At 65.2% G+C, this 27,523-nt stretch overlaps 1 protein-coding gene across 1 annotated transcript in view; it reads left to right on the forward strand.

The window, feature by feature from the left end:
- LOC138358029 (uncharacterized) overlaps positions 1-27,523 on the forward strand; it is a 41,163-nt gene that overhangs the window by 321 nt on the left and 13,319 nt on the right. The window contains exon 2 of the mRNA XM_069315497.1: positions 2,836-3,837. Within this exon, the coding sequence (XP_069171598.1) occupies positions 2,836-3,837 (1,002 nt within the window). The remainder of the gene's footprint in view (positions 1-2,835; positions 3,838-27,523) is intronic.

Consider the following 27,523-nt stretch of genomic DNA (forward strand, 5'->3'; position numbering starts at 1 on the left):
AGTACCTCAGAGTGAGGAAAGAAGCAGAGAGACAGAATGCAAATGACATCGCGAGTAAAGCTAAGACCCAACCAAAGCTGCTCCACAGCCACATCAGGAGGAAAACAGCGGTGAAGGAACAAGTGATGAAACTGAGAAAAGGGGAGACTTGATACACGGAGAATGACAACGAGGTGTGTGAAGAACTCAACAAGAGATTCCAGGTCTTCATCAAAGAACAAGGAGAAGCCCCTGTGCTAAATGAGGAGGAGCCAAACCAAGCAGCTTTGGAGGATTTTGACCTCACCAGTGATGAGGTCAAAAGGAATCTGTTGGAGCTGAATGTGACAAAGGCTGGTGGGCCTGACAGAATCTCACCGTGGATACTAAAAGAATGTGTAGAAGTATTGAGCGTGCCACTCACTATGGTGTATAATTGATCACTGGAAACAGGAGACCTACCAGAAAGCTGGAAAACAGCTAATGTAGTCCCAATATACATAAAAGGTGACAGGCAAGAGGCACTGAACTACAAGCCAGTTTTCCTAACTTGTATACCATGCAAGGTGATAGAGAAGATCGTGAAAAAAGGCTCGTATAGTATCTGGAGGGAAATAGCTTTGTAACAAACCACCAGCATGGGTTCAGAGATGGTAAATCGTACCTCACAGGGTTAATAGAATTATATAACCAAGCAACAAAAATTAGGCAAGAAACAGAAGGGTGGACAGACTGCGTTTTCTTGGACTGTCAGAAAGCTTTTGACACAGTACCCTTTGAAAGGCTGTTACGAAAGTTGGAGCAATATGCAGGTAAGGTGCGCCAGTGGATTAGGGAGTACCTAAGCAACAGGAAACAGTGAGTAACTGTGAGGAAGGGGGGGGAGATATCAGAGTGGCGAGATGTCACTAGCGGAGTCCCACAGGGCTCTGTACTTGGACCCATCCTGTTTCTAATATATGTAAACGATCTTTCAGAGAGTATACACTCATTCCTCTCAATGTTTGCTAATGATGCAAAAATTATGAGAAGAATCAAGACAGATGATGATATACAGAGACTACAGGACGACCTGGATAGGCTGGAGGAGTTGTCTAGAAAATGGCTACTAAAGTTCAACTCAGAAAAGTGAAAAGTAATGAAATTAGGCGATGGGAGCAGGAGGCTGAACACAAGGTACCATCTGGGAGGTGAAATCCTATAAGAGTCAAATAGAGAGAAGGATCTGGGAGTTTATAATCACACCGAACCTGCCCCCAGAGCCCTCATCAAAGGATATCCTCAGCTGCATATGCCAGACTGGCCAACATAAGAACTGCCTTTAGAAACTTATGTAAGGAATCGTTCAGGACTCTGTATACCACTTATGTCAGACCAATCCTGGAATATGCAGCTCCTGCTTGGAGTCCATACCTAGTTAAACACATGACAAAGTTAGAGAATATTCAGCGGTGTGTGCTACCAGACTCGTCCCAGAACTGAGAGGTATGAGCTACGAGGAAAGGCTAAAGGAGCTGAAACTCACGTCCCTGGATAACAGAAGATTAAGAGGAGATACGATAACCACCTACAGAATTCTCAGGGGAATTGACAGGTGGACAAAAAAACAAACTCTTTAGCACGAGCGGAACACGAACAAGGGAACACAGGTGGAAACTTTGTACCCAGATGAGCCACAGAGATATTAGAAAGAACTTTTTCAGTGTCAGAGTAATTAAAATACGGAATGCACTAGGAAGTGATTTGGTGGAGGCTGACTCCATACACAGTTTCAAATGTAGATATGATAGAGCCCAGTAGGCTCAGGAATCTATACATCCGTTGATTGACAAATGAGAGTTCAAAGCTCAACCCCCGCAAGCACAACTAGGTGAGTACAACTAGGTGAGTACACACACACACACACACATACACACACACACACACACACACACACACACACACACACACACACACACACACACACACACACACACACACACACTACACAGTCACTAGGGAACACATAAGAGTGACACTGACCTCCGGCACAGTCAGCTGGTCCTGATGAGTGGCAGTGACCGTTGTGGGGGTGACAGTCACCTTGACAGTGGTGGCGGCAAGACTGGGAACACTCCACACCCCAGCGGCCTCCTCCACACTCTTCCTCACAGGTAAACATGTTAATACATCAACAATGTTTATATAAGAACTGCTGTCCTTGCTACTTTCATGGGTTTACTGCTACTCTTATTGGTTTACTGTTACTCTTATTGGTTTACTGCTACTCTTAGTGGTTTACTGCTACTCTTATTGGCTTACTGCTACTCTTATTGGTTTACTGCTACTCTTAGTGGTTTACTGCTACTCTTATTGGCTTACTGCTACTCTTATTGGTTTACTGCTACTCTTAGTGGTTTACTGCTACTCTTATTGGTTTACTGCTACTCTTATTGGTTTACTGTTACTCTTATTGGTTTACTGCTACTCTTAGTGGTTTACTGCTACTCTTATTGGTTTACTGCCACTCTTAGTGGTTTACTGCTACTCTTATTGGTTTACTGCTACTCTTATTGGTTTATTGCTACTCCTAGTGGTTTACTGCTACTCGTATTGGTTTACTGCTACTCTTATTGGTTTACTGCTACTCGTAATGGTTTACTGCTACACTTATTGGTTTACTGCTACTCTTAGTGGTTTACTGCTACTCTTATTGGTTTACTGCTACTCTTATTGGTTTACTGCTACTCTTATTGGTTTACTGCTACTCTTATTGGTTTACTGCTACACTTATTGGTTTACTGCTACACTTATTGGTTTACTGCTACACTTATTGGTTTACTGCTACTCTTATTGGTTTACTGCAATCCACCATAGCTCTCACAGCTATTACTTACACTGCTAGTACTACCATAGCTCTCACAGCTATTACTTACACTGCTAGTACTACCATAGCTCTCACAGCTATTACTTACACTGCTAGTACTACCATAGCTCTCACAGCTATTACTTACACTGCTAGTACTACCATAGCTCTCACGGCTATTACTTACACTGCTAGTACTACCATAGCTCTCACGGCTATTACTTACACTGCTAGTACTGCCATAGCTCTCACGGCTATTACTTACACTGCTAGTACTACCATAGCTCTCACGGCTATTACTTACACTGCTAGTACTACCATAGCTCTCACGGCTATTACTTACACTGCTAGTACTACCATAGCTCTCACGGCTATTACTTACACTGCTAGAACTACCATAGCTCTCACGGCTATTACTTACACTGCTAGTACTACCATAGCTCTCACAGCTATTACTTACACTGCTGGTACTACCATAGCTCTCACAGCTATTACTTACACTGCTAGAACTACCATAGCTCTCACAGCTATTACTTACACTGCTAGTACTACCATAGCTCTCACAGCTATTACTTACACTGCTAGTACTACCATAGCTCTCACGGCTATTACTTACACTGCTAGTACTGCCATAGCTCTCACAGCTATTACTTACACTGCTAAAACTACCATAGCTCTCACGGCTATTACTTACACTGCTAGTACTGCCATAGCTCTCACAGCTATTACTTACACTGCTAGTACTACCATAGCTCTCACGGCTATTACTTACACTGCTAGTACTACCATAGCTCTCACAGCTATTACTTACACTGCTAGAACTACCATAGCTCTCACGGCTATTACTTACACTGCTAGAACTACCATAGCTCTCACAGCTATTACTTACACTGCTGGTACTACCATAGCTCTCACAGCTATTACTTACACTGCTAAAACTACCATAGCTCTCACGGCTATTACTTACACTGCTAGTACTACCATAGCTCTCACAGCTATTACTTACACTGCTAGTAAGTTCAGTAAGACTTAGTGACGATAACTTCTGCGTCTACAATGACGACTGTTGCTGCTGCTACAACTGTTGCTGATAATTTTGACAACATTAATACTAACTCAATAATAATGATAAAATTGTAATGTTTATTGAATTTATTTGAGAAAGAGAGAGTGTTGCCTTACCTGTGGTGCATGTGTCACCGGTGTAGCCCGGGGCGCAGTGACACCCCAGCGGGTGTGGGAGACACACCTGCTTACCCCGGGGCTCAGGCAGCTCCACGGTACAGTCCCGACCCATCATGGTGTTGTTGCACCCTGGGGGAGGACAGGTACACTGGGGCGTGTGTGTGGTACAGGCGTACATATGAGGGTACACCATACAGTATAAACCAAGAGATTCATACGAATGTACACACGATAATACATACGACGCCCATTCTAACAGTATATATGATGTACATATAAGGTATTCTTCGAATGTATGTGAAGTATAGAGTGGATGTGTGGGAGGTTGGAGGAGAGACGCTTGGGGCTAGCCTCACTACACTGTACAGGATAAATGTTATTTTATAGGGAGTGTGACGGGGTCAGGGGAGGCTCCAAGCTTCCCTTAACATAAGGACGTCCTCGTGCCGCCTTCAACATGGGGACTGCCCCATGCCCCACCCTCAGCATGAGGACGGCCCCATGCCCTCCTCAACATGGGGACTGCCCCATGCCCCATCCTCATCATGAGGACGGCCCCATGCCATCCTCAACATAGGGACTGCCCCATGCCCCACCCTCAGCATGAGGACAGCCCTATGCCCCCCTCAAAATCAGGACTGCCCCATGCCCCCGTCAACATGGGGTCGGTCCCGAGCTCCACCCCTCAACATAGGGACTGCCCCGTGACCCCCACTCAACATGGGGACGGCCCCTTGCACCCCTCATCATGGGGACGGCCCCGTGCCCCCCCCCAATATGGGGTCGGCCCCGTGTCCCCCCATCATGTGGACGGCCCCGTGCCCCACCAACATGGGGACTGCCCCGTGCCCCCCCCCCTCAACATAGGGACGGCTCCGTGCCCCCCCTCAACATGAGGACGGCCCCGTGCCCCCCCTCAACATGGGAACGGCCCCGTGCCCACCCCCCTCAACATGAGGACAGCCCCGTGCCCCCCCCCCTCAACATGAGGATGGCCCCGTGTCCCCCCTCAACATGAGGACGGCCCCGTGCCCCCCCTCAACATGAGGACGGCCCCGTGCCCCCCCTCAACATGAGGACGGCCCCGTGCCCCCCCCCCTCAACATGAGGATGGCCCCGTGTCCCCCCTCAACATGAGGACGGCCCCGTGTCCCCCCTCAACATGAGGACGGCCCCGTGCTCCCCCCTCAACATGAGGATGGCCCCGTGTCCCCCCTCAACATGAGGATGGCCCCGTTTCCCCCCTCAACATGAGGACGGCCCCGTGCCCCCCCTCAACATAAGGACGGCCCCGTGCCCCCCCCTCAACATGAGGATGGCCCCGTGTCCCCCCTCAACATGAGGAAGGCCCCGTGTCCCCCCTCAACATAAGGACGGCCCCGTGTCCCCCCTCAACATAAGGACGGCCCCGTGTCCCCCCTCAACATAAGGACGGCCCCGTGTCCCCCCTCAACATAAGGACGGCCCCGTGTCCCCCCTCAACATAAGGACGGCCCCGTGTCCCCCCTCAACATAAGGACGGCCCCGTGTCCCCCCCTCAACATAAGGACGGCCCCGTGTCCCCCCTCAACATAAGGACGGCCCCGTGTCCCCCCTCAACATGAGGACGGCCCCGTGTCCCCCCTCAACATGAGGATGGCCCCGTGGCCCCCCTCAACATGAGGACGGCCCCGTGCCCCCCCTCAATATAAGGACGGCCCCGTGTCCCCCCTCAACATGAGGATGGCCCCGTGTCCCCCCCTCTCAACATGGGAACGGCCCCGTGCCCCCCCTCAATATGGGAACGGCCCCGTGCCCCCCCTCAACATGGGAACGGCCCCGTGCCCCCCCCCCCTCAACATGGGAACGGCCCCTTGCCCCCCCTCAACATAAGAACGGCCCCGTGTCCCCCCTCAACATAAGAACGGCCCCGTGTCCCCCCTCAACATGAGGATTGCCCCGTGTCCCCCCTCAACATGAGGATTGCCCCGTGTCCCCCCTCAACATGAGGATGGCCCCGTGGCCCCCCTCAACATGAGGACGGCCCCGTGCCCCCCCTCAATATAAGGACGGCCCCGTGTCCCCCCTCAACATAAGGACGGCCCCGTGTCCCCCCTCAACATGAGGATGACCCCGTGTCCCCCCCCTCAACATGAGGATGGCCCCGTAGGCCACCTCAACATGAGGACGGCCCCGTGCCCTCCCCCCTCAACATGAGGATGGCCCCGTGTCCCCCCCCCCTCAACATAAGGACGGCCCCGTGTCCCCCCTCAATATAAGGACGGCCCTGTGTCCCCCCCCCTCAACATGAGGACGGCCCCGTGCGCCACCTCAACATGAGGACGGCCCCGTGCCCTCCCCCCTCAACATGAGGATGGCCCCGTGGCCCCCCTCAAAACGAGGACGGCCCCGTGCCCCCCCTCAACATGGGAACGGCCCCGTGCCCCCCCCCCCCTCAACATGGGAACGGCCCCGTGCCCCCCCTCAACATAAGAACGGCCCCGTGTCCCCCCTCAACATAAGAACGGCCCCGTGTCCCCCCTCAACATGAGGATGGCCCCGTGTCCCCCCTCAACATGAGGATTGCCCCGTGTCCCCCCTCAACTTGAGGATGGCCCCGTGGCCCCCCTCAACATGAGGACGGCCCGTGCCCCCCCTCAATATAAGGACGGCCCCGTGTCCCCCCTCAACATCTCAACATAAGGACGGCCCCGTGTCCCCCCTCAACATGAGGATGGCCCCGTGTCCCCCCCCCCTCAACATGAGGACGGCCCCGTGCGCCACCTTAACATGAGGACGGCCCCGTGCCCTCCCCCCTCAACATGAGGATGGCCCCGTGTCCCCCCCCTCAACATGAGGACGGCCCCGTGTCCCCCCTCAACATAAGGACGGCCCCATGTCCCCCCCCCTCAATATAAGGACGGCCCCGTGTCCCCCCCCCGCAACATAAGGACGGCCCCGTGTCCCCGCTCAACATGACGACGGCCCCGTGCCCCCCCCCTCAACATGAGGATAGCCCCGTGTCCCCCCTCAACATGAGGACGGCCCCGTGTCCCCCCTCAACATGAGGACGGCCCTGTGTCCCCCCTCAACATGAGGACGGCCCCGTGTCCCCCCCCCTCAACATGAGGATGGCCTCGTGTCCCCCCTCAACATGAGGATGGCCCCGTGTCCCCCCCTCAACATGAGGACGGCCCCGTGTCCCCCCCTCAACATGAGGTTACCCCGTGCCCCCCCCCCATCAACATGGGGATGGCCCCGTGTCCCCCCTCAACATGAGGACGGCCTAGTGTCCCCCCCCTCAACATGAGGACGGCCACGTGTCCCCCCTCAACATGAGGACGGCCCCGTGTCCCCCCCCCTCAACATGAGGACGGCCCCGTGTACCCCCCTCAACATGAGGACGGCCCCGTGTCCCCCCTCAACATGAGGACGGCCCCGTGTCCCCCCTCAACATGAGGACGGCCCCGTGTCCCCCCTCAACATGAGGACGGCCCCGTGTCCCCCCTCAACATGAGGACGGCCCCGTGTCCCCCCTCAACATGAGGACGGCCCCGTGTCCCCCCTCAACATGAGGACGGTCTAGTGTCCCCCCCCCTCAACATGAGGACGGCCCCGTGTCCCCCCTCAACATGAGGACGGCCCCGTGTCCCCCCCCTCAACATGAGAACGGCCCCGTGTCCCCCCCTCAACATGAGGACGGCCCCGTGTCCCCCCTCAACATGAGGACGGCCCCGTGTCCCCCCTCAACATGAGGACGGCCCCGTGTCCCCCCTCAACATGAGGACAGCCCCGTGTCCCCCCCCCCTCAATATGAGGACGGCCCCGTGTCCCCCCCCCTCAACATGAGGACGGCCCCGTGTCCCCCCCCTCAACATGAGGATGGCCCCGTGTCCCCCCTCAACATCAGGACGGCCCCGTGTTCCCCCTCAACATGAGGACGGCCCCGTGTCCCCCCTCAACATAAGGACGGCCCCGTGTCCCCCCTCAACATGAGGACGGCCCCGTGTCCCCCCTCAACATGAGGACGGCCCCGTGTCCCCACTCAACATGAGGATGGCCCCGTGTCCCCCCTCAACATGAGGACGGCCCCGTGCCCCCCCTCAACATGAGGACGGCCCCGTGCCCCCCCCTCAACATGAGGACGGCCCCGTGTCCCCCCCTCAACATGAAGACGACCCCGTGTCCCCCCTCAACATGAGGATGGCTCCGTGTCTCCCCCCCCTCAACATGAGGACGGCCCCGTGCGCCACCTCAACATGAGGACGGCCCCGTGCCCTCCCCCCTCAACATGAGGATGGCCCCGTGTCCCCCCCCTCAACATAAGGACGGCCCCGTGTCCCCCCTCAATATAAGGACGGCCCCGTGTCCCCCCTCCTCAACATGAGGACGGCCCCGTGCGCCACCTCAACATGAGGACGGCCCCGTGCCCTCCACCCTCAACATGAGGATGGCCCCGTGGCCCCCCTCAACATGAGGACGGCCCCGTGTCTCCCCTCAACATAAGGACGGCCCCATGTCCCCCCCCCCCTCAATATAAGGACGGCCCCGTGTCCCCCCCCCCCTCAACATAAGGACGGCCCCGTGTCCCCGCTCAACATGAGGACGGCCCCGTGCCCCCCCCCCCTCAACATGAGGATAGCCCCGTGTCCCCCCTCAACATGAGGACGGCCCCGTGTCCCCCCTCAACATGAGGACGGCCCTGTGTCCCCCCTCAACATGAGGACGGCCCCGTGTCCCCCCCCCTCAACATGAGGATGGCCCCGTGTCCCCCCTCAACATGAGGACGGCCCCGTGTCCCCCTCAACATGAGGACGGCCCCGTGTCCCCCCTCAACATGAGGACGGCCCCGTGTCCCCCCTCAACATGAGGATGGCCCCGTGTCCCCCCTCAACATGAGGATGGCCCCGTGTCCCCCCTCAACATGAGGATGGCCCCGTGTCCCCCCTCAACATGAGGACGGCCCCGTGCCCCCCCTCAACATAGGGACGGCCCCGTGTCCCCCCCTCAACATGAGGACGGCCCCGTGTCCCCCCTCAACATGGGGACGGCCCCGTGTCCCCCCCCTCAACATGAGGTTACCCCGTGCCCCCCCCCATCAACATGGGGATGGCCCCGTGTCCCCCCTCAACATGAGGACGGCCCAGTGTCCCCCCCCTCAACATGAGGACGGCCCCGTGTCCCCCCTCAACACGAGGACGGCCCCGTGTCCCCCCTCAACATGAGGACGGCCCCGTGTCCCCCCCCTCAACATGAGGACGGCCCCGTGTCCCCCCCCTCAACATGAGGACGGCCCCGTGTCCCCCCCTCAACATGAGGACGGCCCCGTGTCCCCCCTCAACATGAGGACGGCCCCGTGTCCCCCCTCAACATGAGGACGGCCCCGTGTCCCCCCTCAACATGAGGACGGCCCCGTGTCCCCCCCTCAAAATGAGGACGGCCCCGTGTCCCCCCCCTCAACATGAGGACGGCCCCGTGTCCCCCCCCCTCAACATGAGGATGGCCCCGTGTCCCCCCTCAACATCAGGACGGCCCCGTGTTCCCCCTCAACATGAGGACGGCCCCGTGTCCCCCCTCAACATAAGGACGGCCCCGTGTCCCCCCTCAACATGAGGACGGCCCCGTGTCCCCCCTCAACATAAGGACGGCCCCATGTCCCCACTCAACATGAGGATGGCCCCGTGTCCCCACTCTCAACATGAGGACGGCCCCGTGCCCCCCCCCTCAACATGAGGACGGCCCCGTGCCCCCCCCCCTCAACATGAGGACGGCCCCGTGTCCCCCCCTCAACATGAGGACGACCCCGTGTCCCCCCTCAACATGAGGACGGCCCCGTGAACCCCCTCAACATGAGAACGGCCCCGTGTCCCCCCTCAACATAAGGACGGCCCCGTGCCCCCCCCTCAACATAAGGACGGCCCCGTGTCCCCCCCCCCTCAACATGAGGACGGCCCCGTGCCCCCCCCCCTCAACATGAGGACGGCCCTGTGCCTCCCCTCAACATGAGGACGGCCCCGTGTCCCCCCCTCAACATGAGGACGGCCCCGTGCCCCCCTCTCAACATGAGGACGGCCCCGTGTCCCCCCCTCAACATGAGGACGGCCCCGTGCCCCCCCTCAACATGAGGACGGCCCCGTGTCCCCCCCCTCAACATGAGGACGGCCCCGTGTCCCCCCTCAACATGAGGACGGCCCCGTGCTCCCCCCCCCTCAACATGAGGACGGCCCCGTGTCCCCCCTCAACATGAGGACGGCACCGTGTCCCCCCTCAACATGAGGACGGCCCCGTGCCCCCCCCCCTCAACATGAGGACGGCCCCGTGTCCCCCCCCTCAACATGAGGACGGCCCCGTGTCCCCCCTCAACATGAGGACGGCCCCGTGTCCCCCCTCAACATAAGGACGGCCCCATGTCCCCACTCAACATGAGGATGGCCCCGTGTCCCCCCTCAACATGAGGACGGCCCCGTGCCCCCCCCCCCTCAACATGAGGACGGCTCCGTGCCCCCCCCTCAACATGAGGACGGCCCCGTGTCCCCCCTCAACATGAGGACGACCCCGTGTCCCCCCTCAACATGAGGACGGCCCCATGTCCCCCCTCAACATGAGGACGGCCCCGTGCCCCCCCTCAACATGAGAACGGCCCCGTGTCCCCCCTCAACATAAGGACGGCCCCGTGCCCCCCCCTCAACATGAGGACGGCCCCGTGCCCCCCCCCGTCAACATAAGGATGGCCCCGTGTCCCCCCCTCAACATGAGGACGGCCCCGTGCCCCCCCCCCTCAACATGAGGACGGCCCTGTGCCCCCCCTCAACATGAGGACGGCCCCGTGTCCCCCCTCAACATGAGGACGGCCCCGTGCCCCCCCCCCCTCAACATGAGGACGGCCCCGTGTCCCCCCCTCAACATGAGGACGGCCCCGTGCCCCCCCTCAACATGAGGACGGCCCCGTGTCCCCCCCCCTCAACATGAGGACGGCCCCGTGTCCCCCCTCAACATGAGGACGGCCCCGTGCTCCCCCCCCTCAACATGAGGACGGCCCCGTGTCCCCCCTCAACATGAGGACGGCCCCGTGTCCCCCCTCAACATGAGGACAGCCCCGTGCCCCCCCCCCCTCAACATGAGGACGGCCCCGTGTCCCCCCCCTCAACATGAGGACGGCCCCGTGCCCCCCCGTCAACATGAGGACGGCCCCGTGCCCCCCCTCAACATGAGGACGGCCCCGTGCCCCCCCTCAACATGAGGACGGCCCCGTGTTCACCCCCTCAACATGAGGACGGCCCCGTGCCCCCCCCCTCAACATGAGGACGGCCCCGTGCCCCCCCCCCCTCAACATGAGGACGGCCCCGTGCCCCCCCTCAACATGAGGACGGCCCCGTGCCACCCCCCCCTAAACATGAGGACGGCCCCGTGCCCCCCCTCAACATAAGGACGGCCCCGTGTCCCCCCTCAACATGAGGACGGCCCCGTGCCCCCCCCCTCAACATGAGAACGGCCCCGTGTCCCCCCCCTCAACATGAGGACGGCCCCGTGCCCCCCCCTCAACATGAGGACAGCCCCGTGTCCCCCCTCAACATGAGGACGGCCCCGTGCCCCCCCCCCCTCAACATGAAGACGGCCCCGTGTCCACCCCCTCAACGTGAGGACGGCCCCGTGTCCCCCCTCAACATAAGGACGGCCCCGTGTCCCCCCTCTACATGAGGACGGCCCCGTGCCCCCCCCTCAACATGAGGACGGCCCCGTGCCCCCCCTCAACATGAGGACGGCCCCGTGCCCCCCCCTCAACATGAGGACGGCCCCGTGCCCCCCCCCTCAACATGAGGACGGCCCCGTGCCCCCCTCAAAACATGAGGACGGCCCCGTGTCCCCCTCAACATGAGGATGGCCCCGTGTCCCCCCTCAACATGAGGACGGCCCCGTGTCCCCCCTTAACATGAGGACGGCCCCGTGTCCCCCCTCAACATGAGGATGGCCCCGTGTCCCCCCTCAACATGAGGACGGCCCCGTGTCCCCCCTCAACATGAGGACGGCCCCGTGTCCCCCCTCAACATGAGGATGGCCCCGTGTCCCCCCTCAACATGAGGATGGCCCCGTGTCCCCACTCAACATGAGGACGGCCCCGTGTCCCCCCTCAACATGAGGACGGCCCCGTGTCCCCCCTCAACATGAGGACGGCCCCGTGCCCCCCCTCAACATGAGAACGGCCCCGTGTCCCCCCTCAACATAAGGACGGCCCCGTGCCCCCACCCCTCAACATGAGGACGGCCCCGTGCCCCCCCCCCTCAACATAAGGACGGCCCCGTGTCCCCCCCCCCCTCAACATGAGGACGGCCCCGTGCCCCCCCCCTCAACATGAGGGCGGCCCCGTGTCCCCCCCTCAACATGAGGACGGCCCCGTGTCCCCCCCTCAACATGAGGACGGCCCCGTGCCCCCCCCCCTCAACATGAGGACGGCCCCGTGTCCCCCCCTCAACATGAGGACGGCCCCGTGCCCCCCCTCAACATGAGGACGGCCCCGTGTCCCCCCCCTCAACACGAGGACGGCCCCGTGTGCCCCCTCAACATGAGGACGGCCCCGTGCTCCCCCCCCTCAACATGAGGACGGCCCCGTGTCCCCCCTCAACATGAGGACGGCCCCGTGTCCCCCCTCAACATGAGGACGGCCCCGTGCCCCCCCCCCTCAACTTGAGGACGGCCCCATGTCCCCCCCCCTCAATATAAGGACGGCCCCGTGTCCCCCCCCTCAACATAAGGACGGCCCCGTGTCCCCGCTCAACATGAGGACGGCCCCGTGCCCCCCCCCCTCAACATGAGGATAGCCCCGTGTCCCCCCTCAACATGAGGACGGCCCCGTGTCCCCCCTCAACATGAGGACGGCCCTGTGTCCCCCCTCAACATGAGGACGGCCCCGTGTCCCCCCCCTCAACATGAGGATGGCCCCGTGTCCCCCCTCAACATGAGGACGGCCCCGTGTCCCCCTCAACATGAGGACGGCCCCGTGTCCCCCCTCAACATGAGGACGGCCCCGTGTCCCCCCTCAACATGAGGATGGCCCCGTGTCCCCCCTCAACATGAGGATGGCCCCGTGTCCCCCCTCAACATGAGGATGGCCCCGTGTCCCCCCTCAACATGAGGACGGCCCTGTGCCCCCCCTCAACATGGGGACGGCCCCGTGTCCCCCCCTCAACATGAGGACGGCCCCGTGTCCCCCCTCAACATGGGGACGGCCCCGTGTCCCCCCCCTCAACATGAGGTTACCCCGTGCCCCCCCATCAACATGGGGATGGCCCCGTGTCCCCCCTCAACATGAGGACGGCCCAGTGTCCCCCCCCCTCAACATGAGGACGGCCCCGTGTCCCCCCTCAACATGAGGACGGCCCCGTGTCCCCCCTCAACATGAGGACGGCCCCGTGTCCCCCCCTCAACATGAGGACGGCCCCGTGTCCCCCCCTCAACATGAGGACGGCCCCGTGTCCCCCCTCAACATGAGGACGGCCCCGTGTCCCCCCTCAACATGAGGACGGCCCCGTGTCTCCCCTCAACATGAGGACGGCCCCGTGTCCCCCCCTCAAAATGAGGACGGCCCCGAGTCCCCCCCCCCTCAACATGAGGACGGCCCCGTGTCCCCCCCCCTCAACATGAGGATGGCCCCGTGTCCCCCCTCAACATCAGGACGGCCCCGTGTTCCCCCTCAACATGAGGACGGCCCCGTGTCCCCCCTCAACATAAGGACGGCCCCGTGTCCCCCCTCAACATGAGGACGGCCCCGTGTCCCCCCTCAACATAAGGACGGCCCCATGTCCCCACTCAACATGAGGATGGCCCCGTGTCCCCCCTCTCAACATGAGGACGGCCCCGTGCCCCCCCCCCTCAACATGAGGACGGCCCCGTGCCCCCCCCCTCAACATGAGGACGGCCCCGTGTCCCATCCTCAACATGAGGACGACCCCGTGTCCCCCCTCAACATGAGGACGGCCCCGTGAACCCCCTCAACATGAGAACGGCCCCGTGTCCCCCCTCAACATAAGGACGGCCCCGTGCCCCCCCCCTCAACATAAGGACGGCCCCGTGTCCCCCCCTCAACATGAGGACGGCCCCGTGCCCCCCCCTCAACATGAGGACGGCCCTGTGCCCCCCCCTCAACATGAGGACGGCCCCGTGTCCCCCCCTCAACATGAGGACGGCCCCGTGCCCCCCCTCAACATGAGGACGGCCCCGTGTCCCCCCCTCAACATGAGGACGGCCCCGTGCCCCCCCTCAACATGAGGACGGCCCCGTGTCCCCCCCCTCAACATGAGGACGGCCCCGTGTCCCCCCTCAACATGAGGACGGCCCCGTGCTCCCCCCCCCCCCTCAACATGAGGACGGCCCCGTGTCCCCCCTCAACATGAGGACGGCCCCGTGTCCCCCCTCAACATGAGGACGGCCCCGTGCCCCCCCCCCTCAACATGAGGACGGCCCCGTGTCCCCCCCCTCAACATGAGGACGGCCCCGTGTCCCCCCTCAACATGAGGACGGCCCCGTGTCCCCCCTCAACATAAGGACGGCCCCATGTCCCCACTCAACATGAGGATGGCCCCGTGTCCCCCCTCAACATGAGGACGGCCCCGTGCCCCCCCCCCTCAACATGAGGACGGCTCCGTGCCCCCCCCTCAACATGAGGACGGCCCCGTGTCCCCCCCTCAACATGAGGACGACCCCGTGTCCCCCCTCAACATGAGGACGGCCCCATGTCCCCCCTCAACATGAGGACGGCCCCGTGCCCCCCCTCAACATGAGAACGGCCCCGTGTCCCCCCTCAACATAAGGACGGCCCCGTGCCCCCCCCCCTCAACATGAGGACGGCCCCGTGCCCCCCCCCCGTCAACATAAGGATGGCCCCGTGTCCCCCCCTCAACATGAGGACGGCCCCGTGCCCCCCCCCTCAACATGAGGACGGCCCTGTGCCCCCCCCTCAACATGAGGACGGCCCCGTGTCTCCCCCTCAACATGAGGACGGCCCCGTGCCCCCCCGTCAACATGAGGACGGCCCCGTGCCCCCCCTCAACATGAGGACGGCCCCGTGCCCCCCCTCAACATGAGGACGGCCCCGTGTTCACCCCCTCAACATGAGGACGGCCCCGTGCCCCCCCCCTCAACATGAGGACGGCCCCGTGCCCCCCCCCTCAACATGAGGACGGCCCCGTGCCCCCCCTCAACATGAGGACGGCCCCGTGCCACCCCCCCCTAAACATGAGGACGGCCCCGTGCCCCCCCTCAACATGAGGACGGCCCCGTGTCCCCCCTCAACATGAGGACGGCCCCGTGCCCCCCCCCTCAACATGAGAACGGCCCCGTGTCCCCCCCCTCAACATGAGGACGGCCCCGTGCCCCCCCCTCAACATGAGGACAGCCCCGTGTCCCCCCTCAACATGAGGACGGCCCCGTGCCCCCCCCCCCTCAACATGAAGACGGCCCCGTGTCCACCCCCTCAACGTGAGGACGGCCCCGTGTCCCCCCTCAACATAAGGACGGCCCCGTGTCCCCCCTCTACATGAGGACGGCCCCGTGCCCCCCCTCAACATGAGGACGGCCCCGTGCCCCCCCTCAACATGAGGACGGCCCCGTGCCCCCCCCTCAACATGAGGACGGCCCCGTGCCCCCCCCCTCAACATGAGGACGGCCCCGTGCCCCCCTCAAAACATGAGGACGGCCCCGTGTCCCCCTCAACATGAGGATGGCCCCGTGTCCCCCCTCAACATGAGGACGGCCCCGTGTCCCCCCTTAACATGAGGACGGCCCCGTGTCCCCCCTCAACATGAGGATGGCCCCGTGTCCCCCCTCAACATGAGGACGGCCCCGTGTCCCCCCTCAACATGAGGACGGCCCCGTGTCCCCCCTCAACATGAGGATGGCCCCGTGTCCCCCCTCAACATGAGGATGGCCCCGTGTCCCCACTCAACATGAGGACGGCCCCGTGTCCCCCCTCAACATGAGGACGGCCCCGTGTCCCCCCTCAACATGAGGACGGCCCCGTGCCCCCCCTCAACATGAGAACGGCCCCGTGTCCCCCCTCAACATAAGGACGGCCCCGTGCCCCCACCCCTCAACATGAGGACGGCCCCGTGCCCCCCCCCCCCTCAACATAAGGACGGCCCCGTGTCCCCCCCCCTCAACATGAGGACGGCCCCGTGCCCCCCCCCCTCAACATGAGGGCGGCCCCGTGTCCCCCCCTCAACATGAGGACGGCCCCGTGTCCCCCCCTCAACATGAGGACGGCCCCGTGCCCCCCCCTCAACATGAGGACGGCCCCGTGTCCCCCCCTCAACATGAGGACGGCCCCGTGCCCCCCCTCAACATGAGGACGGCCCCGTGTCCCCCCCCCTCAACATGAGGACGGCCCCGTGTGCCCCCTCAACATGAGGACGGCCCCGTGCTCCCCCCCCTCAACATGAGGACGGCCCCGTGTCCCCCCTCAACATGAGGACGGCCCCGTGTCCCCCCTCAACATGAGGACGGCCCCGTGCCCCCCCCCCTCAACTTGAGGACGGCCCCATGTCCCCCCCCTCAATATAAGGACGGCCCCGTGTCCCCCCCCTCAACATAAGGACGGCCCCGTGTCCCCGCTCAACATGAGGACGGCCCCGTGCCCCCCCCCCTCAACATGAGGATAGCCCCGTGTCCCCCCTCAACATGAGGACGGCCCCGTGTCCCCCCTCAACATGAGGACGGCCCTGTGTCCCCCCTCAACATGAGGACGGCCCCGTGTCCCCCCCCTCAACATGAGGATGGCCCCGTGTCCCCCCTCAACATGAGGACGGCCCCGTGTCCCCCTCAACATGAGGACGGCCCCGTGTCCCCCCTCAACATGAGGACGGCCCCGTGTCCCCCCTCAACATGAGGATGGCCCCGTGTCCCCCCTCAACATGAGGATGGCCCCGTGTCCCCCCTCAACATGAGGATGGCCCCGTGTCCCCCCTCAACATGAGGACGGCCCTGTGCCCCCCCTCAACATGGGGACGGCCCCGTGTCCCCCCCTCAACATGAGGACGGCCCCGTGTCCCCCCTCAACATGGGGACGGCCCCGTGTCCCCCCCCTCAACATGAGGTTACCCCGTGCCCCCCCATCAACATGGGGATGGCCCCGTGTCCCCCCTCAACATGAGGACGGCCCAGTGTCCCCCCCCCTCAACATGAGGACGGCCCCGTGTCCCCCCTCAACATGAGGACGGCCCCGTGTCCCCCCCTCAACATGAGGACGGCCCCGTGTCCCCCCCCTCAACATGAGGACGGCCCCGTGTCCCCCCCTCAACATGAGGACGGCCCCGTGTCCCCCCTCAACATGAGGACGGCCCCGTGTCCCCCCTCAACATGAGGACGGCCCCGTGTCTCCCCTCAACATGAGGACGGCCCCGTGTCCCCCCCTCAAAATGAGGACGGCCCCGAGTCCCCCCCCCCTCAACATGAGGACGGCCCCGTGTCCCCCCCCCTCAACATGAGGATGGCCCCGTGTCCCCCCTCAACATCAGGACGGCCCCGTGTTCCCCCTCAACATGAGGACGGCCCCGTGTCCCCCCTCAACATAAGGACGGCCCCGTGTCCCCCCTCAACATGAGGACGGCCCCGTGTCCCCCCTCAACATAAGGACGGCCCCATGTCCCCACTCAACATGAGGATGGCCCCGTGTCCCCCCCTCTCAACATGAGGACGGCCCCGTGCCCCCCCCCTCAACATGAGGACGGCCCCGTGCCCCCCCCCCTCAACATGAGGACGGCCCCGTGTCCCATCCTCAACATGAGGACGACCCCGTGTCCCCCCTCAACATGAGGACGGCCCCGTGAACCCCCTCAACATGAGAACGGCCCCGTGTCCCCCCTCAACATAAGGACGGCCCCGTGCCCCCCCCCCTCAACATAAGGACGGCCCCGTGTCCCCCCCTCAACATGAGGACGGCCCCGTGCCCCCCCCTCAACATGAGGACGGCCCTGTGCCCCCCCCTCAACATGAGGACGGCCCCGTGTCCCCCCCTCAACATGAGGACGGCCCCGTGCCCCCCCTCAACATGAGGACGGCCCCGTGTCCCCCCCTCAACATGAGGACGGCCCCGTGCCCCCCCTCAACATGAGGACGGCCCCGTGTCCCCCCCCCTCAACATGAGGACGGCCCCGTGTCCCCCCTCAACATGAGGACGGCCCCGTGCTCCCCCCCCCCCCTCAACATGAGGACGGCCCCGTGTCCCCCCTCAACATGAGGACGGCCCCGTGTCCCCCCTCAACATGAGGACGGCCCCGTGCCCCCCCCCCTCAACATGAGGACGGCCCCGTGTCCCCCCCCCTCAACATGAGGACGGCCCCGTGTCCCCCCTCAACATGAGGACGGCCCCGTGTCCCCCCTCAACATAAGGACGGCCCCATGTCCCCACTCAACATGAGGATGGCCCCGTGTCCCCCCTCAACATGAGGACGGCCCCGTGCCCCCCCCCCCTCAACATGAGGACGGCTCCGTGCCCCCCCCTCAACATGAGGACGGCCCCGTGTCCCCCCCTCAACATGAGGACGACCCCGTGTCCCCCCTCAACATGAGGACGGCCCCATGTCCCCCCTCAACATGAGGACGGCCCCGTGCCCCCCCTCAACATGAGAACGGCCCCGTTGCCCCCTCAACATAAGGACGGCCCCGTGCCCCCCCCCCCCCTCAACATGAGGACGGCCCCGTGCCCCCCCCCCCCGTCAACATAAGGATGGCCCCGTGTCCCCCCCTCAACATGAGGACGGCCCCGTGCCCCCCCCCTCAACATGAGGACGGCCCTGTGCCCCCCCCCTCAACATGAGGACGGCCCCGTGTCTCCCCCTCAACATGAGGACGGCCCCGTGCCCCCCCCCTCAACATGAGGACGGCCCCGTGTCCCCCCCTCAACATGAGGACGGCCCCGTGCCCCCCCTCAACATGAGGACGGCCCCGTGTCCCCCCCCCTCAACATGAGGACGGCCCCGTGTCCCCCCTCAACATGAGGACGGCCCCGTGCTCCCCCCCCCCTCAACATGAGGACGGCCCCGTGTCCCCCCTCAACATGAGGACGGCCCCGTGTCCCCCCTCAACATGAGGACAGCCCCGTGCCCCCCCCCCCTCAACATGAGGACGGCCCCGTGTCCCCCCCCTCAACATGAGGACGGCCCCGTGCCCCCCCGTCAACATGAGGACGGCCCCGTGCCCCCCCTCAACATGAGGACGGCCCCGTGCCCCCCCTCAACATGAGGACGGCCCCGTGTTCACCCCCTCAACATGAGGACGGCCCCGTGCCCCCCCCCTCAACATGAGGACGGCCCCGTGCCCCCCCCCCCCTCAACATGAGGACGGCCCCGTGCCCCCCCTCAACATGAGGACGGCCCCGTGCCACCCCCCCTAAACATGAGGACGGCCCCGTGCCCCCCCTCAACATGAGGACGGCCCCGTGTCCCCCCCTCAAAATGAGGACGGCCCCGAGTCCCCCCCCCTCAACATGAGGACGGCCCCGTGTCCCCCCCCCCTCAACATGAGGATGGCCCCGTGTCCCCCCTCAACATCAGGACGGCCCCGTGTTCCCCCTCAACATGAGGACGGCCCCGTGTCCCCCCTCAACATAAGGACGGCCCCGTGTCCCCCCTCAACATGAGGACGGCCCCGTGTCCCCCCTCAACATAAGGACGGCCCCATGTCCCCACTCAACATGAGGATGGCCCCGTGTCCCCCCTCTCAACATGAGGACGGCCCCGTGCCCCCCCCCCTCAACATGAGGACGGCCCCGTGCCCCCCCCCCCTCAACATGAGGACGGCCCCGTGTCCCATCCTCAACATGAGGACGACCCCGTGTCCCCCCTCAACATGAGGACGGCCCCGTGAACCCCCTCAACATGAGAACGGCCCCGTGTCCCCCCTCAACATAAGGACGGCCCCGTGCCCCCCCCCCTCAACATAAGGACGGCCCCGTGTCCCCCCCCCTCAACATGAGGACGGCCCCGTGCCCCCCCCCTCAACATGAGGACGGCCCTGTGCCCCCCCCTCAACATGAGGACGGCCCCGTGTCCCCCCCTCAACATGAGGACGGCCCCGTGCCCCCCCTCAACATGAGGACGGCCCCGTGTCCCCCCCTCAACATGAGGACGGCCCCGTGCCCCCCCTCAACATGAGGACGGCCCCGTGTCCCCCCCCTCAACATGAGGACGGCCCCGTGTCCCCCCTCAACATGAGGACGGCCCCGTGCTCCCCCCCCCCCTCAACATGAGGACGGCCCCGTGTCCCCCCTCAACATGAGGACGGCCCCGTGTCCCCCCTCAACATGAGGACGGCCCCGTGCCCCCCCCCTCAACATGAGGACGGCCCCGTGTCCCCCCCCCCCTCAACATGAGGACGGCCCCGTGTCCCCCCTCAACATGAGGACGGCCCCGTGTCCCCCCTCAACATAAGGACGGCCCCATGTCCCCACTCAACATGAGGATGGCCCCGTGTCCCCCCTCAACATGAGGACGGCCCCGTGCCCCCCCCCCTCAACATGAGGACGGCTCCGTGCCCCCCCCTCAACATGAGGACGGCCCCGTGTCCCCCCCTCAACATGAGGACGACCCCGTGTCCCCCCTCAACATGAGGACGGCCCCATGTCCCCCCTCAACATGAGGACGGCCCCGTGCCCCCCCTCAACATGAGAACGGCCCCGTGTCCCCCCTCAACATAAGGACGGCCCCGTGCCCCCCCCCCCTCAACATGAGGACGGCCCCGTGCCCCCCCCCCGTCAACATAAGGATGGCCCCGTGTCCCCCCCTCAACATGAGGACGGCCCCGTGCCCCCCCCCTCAACATGAGGACGGCCCTGTGCCCCCCCCTCAACATGAGGACGGCCCCGTGTCTCCCCCTCAACATGAGGACGGCCCCGTGCCCCCCCCCCCTCAACATGAGGACGGCCCCGTGTCCCCCCCTCAACATGAGGACGGCCCCGTGCCCCCCCTCAACATGAGGACGGCCCCGTGTCCCCCCCCCTCAACATGAGGACGGCCCCGTGTCCCCCCTCAACATGAGGACGGCCCCGTGCTCCCCCCCCCTCAACATGAGGACGGCCCCGTGTCCCCCCTCAACATGAGGACGGCCCCGTGTCCCCCCTCAACATGAGGACAGCCCCGTGCCCCCCCCCCCTCAACATGAGGACGGCCCCGTGTCCCCCCCCTCAACATGAGGACGGCCCCGTGCCCCCCCGTCAACATGAGGACGGCCCCGTGCCCCCCCTCAACATGAGGACGGCCCCGTGCCCCCCCTCAACATGAGGACGGCCCCGTGTTCACCCCCTCAACATGAGGACGGCCCCGTGCCCCCCCCCTCAACATGAGGACGGCCCCGTGCCCCCCCCCCCTCAACATGAGGACGGCCCCGTGCCCCCCCTCAACATGAGGACGGCCCCGTGCCACCCCCCCTAAACATGAGGACGGCCCCGTGCCCCCCCTCAACATGAGGACGGCCCCGTGTCCCCCCTCAACATGAGGACGGCCCCGTGCCCCCCCCCCCCCCTCAACATGAGAACGGCCCCGTGTCCCCCCCCTCAACATGAGGACGGCCCCGTGCCCCCCCCTCAACATGAGGACAGCCCCGTGTCCCCCCTCAATATGAGGACGGCCCCGTGCCCCCCCCCTCAACATGAAGACGGCCCCGTGTCCACCCCCTCAACGTGAGGACGGCCCCGTGTCCCCCCTCAACATAAGGACGGCCCCGTGTCCCCCCTCAACATGAGGACGGCCCCGTGCCCCCCCCCCCTCAACATGAGGACGGCCCCGTGCCCCCCCTCAACATGAGGACGGCCCCGTGCCCCCCCTCAACATGAAGACGGCCCCGTGCCCCCCCCTCAACATGAGGACGGCCCCGTGCCCCCCCCCCCCCTCAACATGAGGACGGCCCCGTGCCCCCCTCAAAACATGAGGACGGCCCCGTGTCCCCCTCAACATGAGGATGGCCCCGTGTCCCCCCTCAACATGAGGACGGCCCCGTGTCCCCCCCTTAACATGAGGACGGCCCCGTGTCCCCCCTCAACATGAGGATGGCCCCGTGTCCCCCCTCAACATGAGGACGGCCCCGTGTCCCCCCTCAACATGAGGACGGCCCCGTGTCCCCCCTCAACATGAGGATGGCCCCGTGTCCCCCCTCAACATGAGGATGGCCCCGTGTCCCCCCTCAACATAAGGACGGCCCCGTGCCCCCCCCCCCCCCCTCAACATGAGGACGGCCCCGTGCCCCCCCCCCTCAACATAAGGACGGCCCCGTGTCCCCCCCCCTCAACATGAGGACGGCTCCGTGCCCCCCCCCTCAACATGAGGGCGGCCCCGTGTCCCCCCCTCAACATGAGGACGGCCCCGTGTCCCCCCCTCAACATGAGAACGGCCCCGTGCCCCCCCCCCTCAACATGTGGACGGCCCCGTGTCCCCCCCTCAACATGAGGACGGCCCCGTGCCCCCCCTCAACATGAGGACGGCCCCGTGTCCCCCCCCTCAACATGAGGACGGCCCCGTGTGCCCACTCAACATGAGGACGGCCCCGTGCTCCCCCCCCTCAACATGAGGACGGCCCCGTGTCCCCCCTCAACATGAGGACGGCCCCGTGTCCCCCCTCAACATGAGGACGGCCCCGTGCCCCCCCCCCTCAACTTGAGGACGGCCCCGTGTCCCCCCCCCCCTCAACATGAGGACGGCCCCGTGCCCCCCCGTCAACATGAGGACGGCCCCGTGCCCCCCCCCTCAACATGAGGACGGCCCCGTGCCCCCCCTCAACATGAGGACGGCCCCGTGTCCCCCCTCAACATGAGGACGGCCCCGTGCCCCCCCCCCCCTCAACATGAGGACGGCCCCGTGTCCCCCCCCCCTCAACATGAGGACGGCCCGGTGTCCCCCCTCAACATGAGGACGGCCCCGTGTCCCCCCTCAACATAAGGACGGCCCCATGTCCCCACTCAACATGAGGATGGCCCCGTGTCCCCCCTCAACATGAGGACGGCCCCGTGCCCCCCCCCCTCAACATGAGGACGGCCCCGTGCCCCCCCCCCCTCAACATGAGGACGGCTCCGTGCCCCCCCCTCAACATGAGGACGGCCCCGTGTCCCCCCCTCAACATGAGGACGACCCCGTGTCCCCCCTCAACATGAGGACGGCCCCATGTCCCCCCTCAACATGAGGACGGCCCCGTGCCCCCCCCTCAACATGAGAACGGCCCCGTGTCCCCCCTCAACATAAGGACGGCCCCGTGCCCCCCCCCCTCAACATGAGGACGGCCCCGTGCCCCCCCCCCCCGTCAACATAAGGATGGCCCCGTGTCCCCCCTCAACATGAGGACGGCCCCGTGCCCCCCCCCTCAACATGAGGACGGCCCTGTGCCCCCCCCTCAACATGAGGACGGCCCCGTGTCTCCCCCTCAACATGAGGACGGCCCCGTGCCCCCCCCCCTCAACATGAGGACGGCCCCGTGTCCCCCCCTCAACATGAGGACGGCCCCGTGCCCCCCCTCAACATGAGGACGGCCCCGTGTCCCCCCCCCTCAACATGAGGACGGCCCCGTGTCCCCCCTCAACATGAGGACGGCCCCGTGCTCCCCCCCCCCTCAACATGAGGACGGCCCCGTGTCCCCCCTCAACATGAGGACGGCCCCGTGTCCCCCCTCAACATGAGGACAGCCCCGTGCCCCCCCCCCCTCAACATGAGGACGGCCCCGTGTCCCCCCCCTCAACATGAGGACGGCCCCGTGCCCCCCCCGTCAACATGAGGACGGCCCCGTGCCCCCCCCTCAACATGAGGACGGCCCCGTGCCCCCCCTCAACATGAGGACGGCCCCGTGTTCACCCCCCTCAACATGAGGACGGCCCCGTGCCCCCCCCCTCAACATGAGGACGGCCCCGTGCCCCCCCCCCCCCCTCAACATGAGGACGGCCCCGTGCCCCCCCTCAACATGAGGACGGCCCCGTGCCACCCCCCCTAAAACATGAGGACGGCCCCGTGCCCCCCCTCAACATGAGGACGGCCCCGTGTCCCCCTCAACATGAGGACGGCCCCGTGCCCCCCCCCCCCTCAACATGAGAACGGCCCCGTGTCCCCCCCCTCAACATGAGGACGGCCCCGTGCCCCCCCCTCAACATGAGGACAGCCCCGTGTCCCCCCTCAATATGAGGACGGCCCCGTGCCCCCCCCCCCCTCAACATGAAGACGGCCCCGTGTCCACCCCCTCAAACGTGAGACGGCCCCGTGTCCCCCCTCAACATAAGGACGGCCCCGTGTCCCCCCTCAACCATGAGGACGGCCCCGTGCCCCCCCCCCTCAACATGAGGACGGCCCCGTGCCCCCCCTCAACATGAGGACGGCCCCGTGCCCCCCCTCAACATGAAGACGGCCCCGTGCCCCCCCCTCAACATGAGGACGGCCCCGTGCCCCCCCCCCTCAACATGAGGACGGCCCCGTGCCCCCCTCAAAACATGAGGACGGCCCCGTGTCCCCCTCAACATGAGGATGGCCCCGTGTCCCCCCTCAACATGAGGACGGCCCCGTGTCCCCCTTAACATGAGGACGGCCCCGTGTCCCCCCTCAACATGAGGATGGCCCCGTGTCCCCCCTCAACATGAGGACGGCCCCGTGTCCCCCCTCAACATGAGGACGGCCCCGTGTCCCCCCTCAACATGAGGATGGCCCGTGTCCCCCCTCAACATGAGGATGGCCCCGTGTCCCCACGCAACATGAGGACGGCCCCGTGTCCCCCTCAACATGAGGACGGCCCCGTGTCCCCCCTCAACATGAGGACGGCCCCGTGCCCCCCCTCAACATGAGAACGGCCCCGTGTCCCCCTCAACATAAGGACGGCCCCGTGCCCCCCCCCTCAACATGAGGACGGCCCCGTGCCCCCCCCCCTCAACATAAGGACGGCCCCGTGTCCCCCCCCCTCAACATGAGGACGGCTCCGTGCCCCCCCCTCAACATGAGGCGGCCCCGTGTCCCCCCCTCAACATGAGGACGGCCCCGTGTCCCCCCCTCAACATGAGAACGGCCCCGTGCCCCCCCCCCTCAACATGTGGACGGCCCCGTGTCCCCCCCTCAACATGAGGACGGCCCCGTGCCCCCCCTCAACATGAGGACGGCCCCGTGTCCCCCCCTCAACATGAGGACGGCCCCGTGTGCCCACTCAACATGAGGACGGCCCCGTGCTCCCCCCCTCAACATGAGGACGGCCCCGTGTCCCCCCTCAACATGAGGACGGCCCCGTGTCCCCCTCAACATGAGGACGGCCCCGTGCCCCCCCCCTCAACTTGAGGACGGCCCCGTGTCCCCCCCCCCTCAACATGAGGACGGCCCCGTGCCCCCCCCTCAACATGAGGACGGCCCCGTGCCCCCCCCCTCAACATGAGGACGGCCCCGTGCCCCCCTCAACATGAGGACGGCCCCGTGTCCCCCTCAACATGAGGACGGCCCCGTGCCCCCCCCCCCCCTCCCCTCAACATGAGACGGCCCCGTGTCCCCCCCCTCAACATGAGGACGGCCCGGTGTCCCCCCTCAACATGAGGACGGCCCCGTGTCCCCCCTCAACATAAGGACGGCCCCATGTCCCCACTCAACATGAGGATGGCCCCGTGTCCCCCCTCAACATGAGGACGGCCCCGTGCCCCCCCCCCCTCAACATGAGGACGGCTCCGTGCCCCCCCCTCAACATGAGGACGGCCCCGTGACCCCCCTCAACATGAGGACGACCCCGTGTCCCCCCCCTCACATGAGGACGGCCCCGTGTGCCCACTCAACATGAGGACGGCCCCGTGCCCCCCCTCAACATGAGGACGGCCCCGTGTCCCCCCCCTCAACATGAGGACGGCCCCGTGTGCCCACTCAACATGAGGACGGCCCCGTGCTCCCCCCCCCTCAACATGAGGACGGCCCCGTGTCCCCCCTCAACATGAGGACGGCCCCGTGTCCCCCCTCAACATGAGGACGGCCCCGTGCCCCCCCCCTCAACTTGAGGACGGCCCCGGTCCCCCCCCCCTCAACATGAGGACGGCCCCGTGCCCCCCCGTCAACATGAGGACGGCCCCGTGCCCCCCCCCCTCAACATGAGGACGGCCCCGTGCCCCCCCTCAACATGAGGACGGCCCCGTGTCCCCCCTCAACATGAGGACGGCCCCGTGCCCCCCCCCCCCCTCAACATGAGGACGGCCCCGTGTCCCCCCCCCTCAACATGAGGACGGCCCGGTGTCCCCCCCTCAACATGAGGACGGCCCCGTGTCCCCCCTCAACATAAGGACGGCCCCATGTCCCCACTCAACATGAGGATGGCCCCGTGTCCCCCCTCAACATGTGGACGGCCCCGTGCCCCCCCCCCTCACATGAGGACGGCTCCGTGCCCCCCCCCCTCAACATGAGGACGGCCCCGTGTCCCCCCCTCAACATGAGGACGACCCCCGTGTCCCCCCTCAACATGAGGACGGCCCCTGTCCCCCCTCAACATGAGGACGGCCCCGTGCCCCCCTCACATGAGAACGGCCCCGTGTCCCCCTCAACATAAGGACGGCCCCGTGCCCCCCCCCTCAACATGAGGACGGCCCGTGCCCCCCCCCCGTCAACTAAGGATGGCCCCGTGCCCCCCCTCAACATGAGGACGGCCCCGTGTCCCCCTCAACATGAGGACGGCCCCGTGCCCCCCCCCTCAACATGAGAACGGCCCCGTTGTCCCCCCCCTCAACATGATGACGGCCCCGTGCCCCCCCCTCAACATGAGGACAGCCCCGTGTCCCCCCTCAATATGAGGACGGCCCCGTGCCCCCCCCCCTCAACATGAAGACGGCCCCGTGTCCACCCCCTCAACGTGAGGACGGCCCGTGTCCCCCTCAACATAAGGACGGCCCCGTGTCCCCCCTCAACATGAGGACGGCCCCGTGCCCCCCCCCCCTCAACATGAGGCGGCCCCGTGCCCCCCCTCAACATGAGGACGGCCCCGTGCCCCCCCTCAACATGAAGACGGCCCCGTGCCCCCCCTCAACATGAGGACGGCCCCGTGCCCCCCCCCCAACATGAGGACGGCCCGTGCCCCCCTCAAAACATGAGGACGGCCCCGTGTCCCCCTCAACATGAGGATGGCCCCGTGTCCCCCCTCAACATGAGGACGGCCCCGTGTCCCCCCCTTAACATGAGGAGGCCCCGTGTCCCCCCTCAACATGAGGATGGCCCCGTGTCCCCCCTCAACATGAGGACGGCCCCGTGTCCCCCTCAACATGAGGACGGCCCCGTGTCCCCCCCTCAACATGAGGATGGCCCCGTGTCCCCCCTCAACATGAAGGATGGCCCCGTGTCCCCACGCAAACATGAGGACGGCCCCGTGTCCCCCCTCAACATGAGGACGGCCCCGTGTCCCCCCTCAACATGAGGACGGCCCCGTGCCCCCCCTCAACATGAGAACGGCCCCGTGTCCCCCTCAACATAAGGACGGCCCCGTGCCCCCCCCCCTCACATGAGGACGGCCCCGTGCCCCCCCCCCTCAACATAAGGACGGCCCCGTGTCCCCCCCCCCTCAACATGAGGACGGCCC

The sequence above is a fragment of the Procambarus clarkii genome, chromosome 81, assembly GCF_040958095.1.
Source record: "Procambarus clarkii isolate CNS0578487 chromosome 81, FALCON_Pclarkii_2.0, whole genome shotgun sequence".
NCBI classification, from domain to species: domain Eukaryota; kingdom Metazoa; phylum Arthropoda; class Malacostraca; order Decapoda; family Cambaridae; genus Procambarus; species Procambarus clarkii.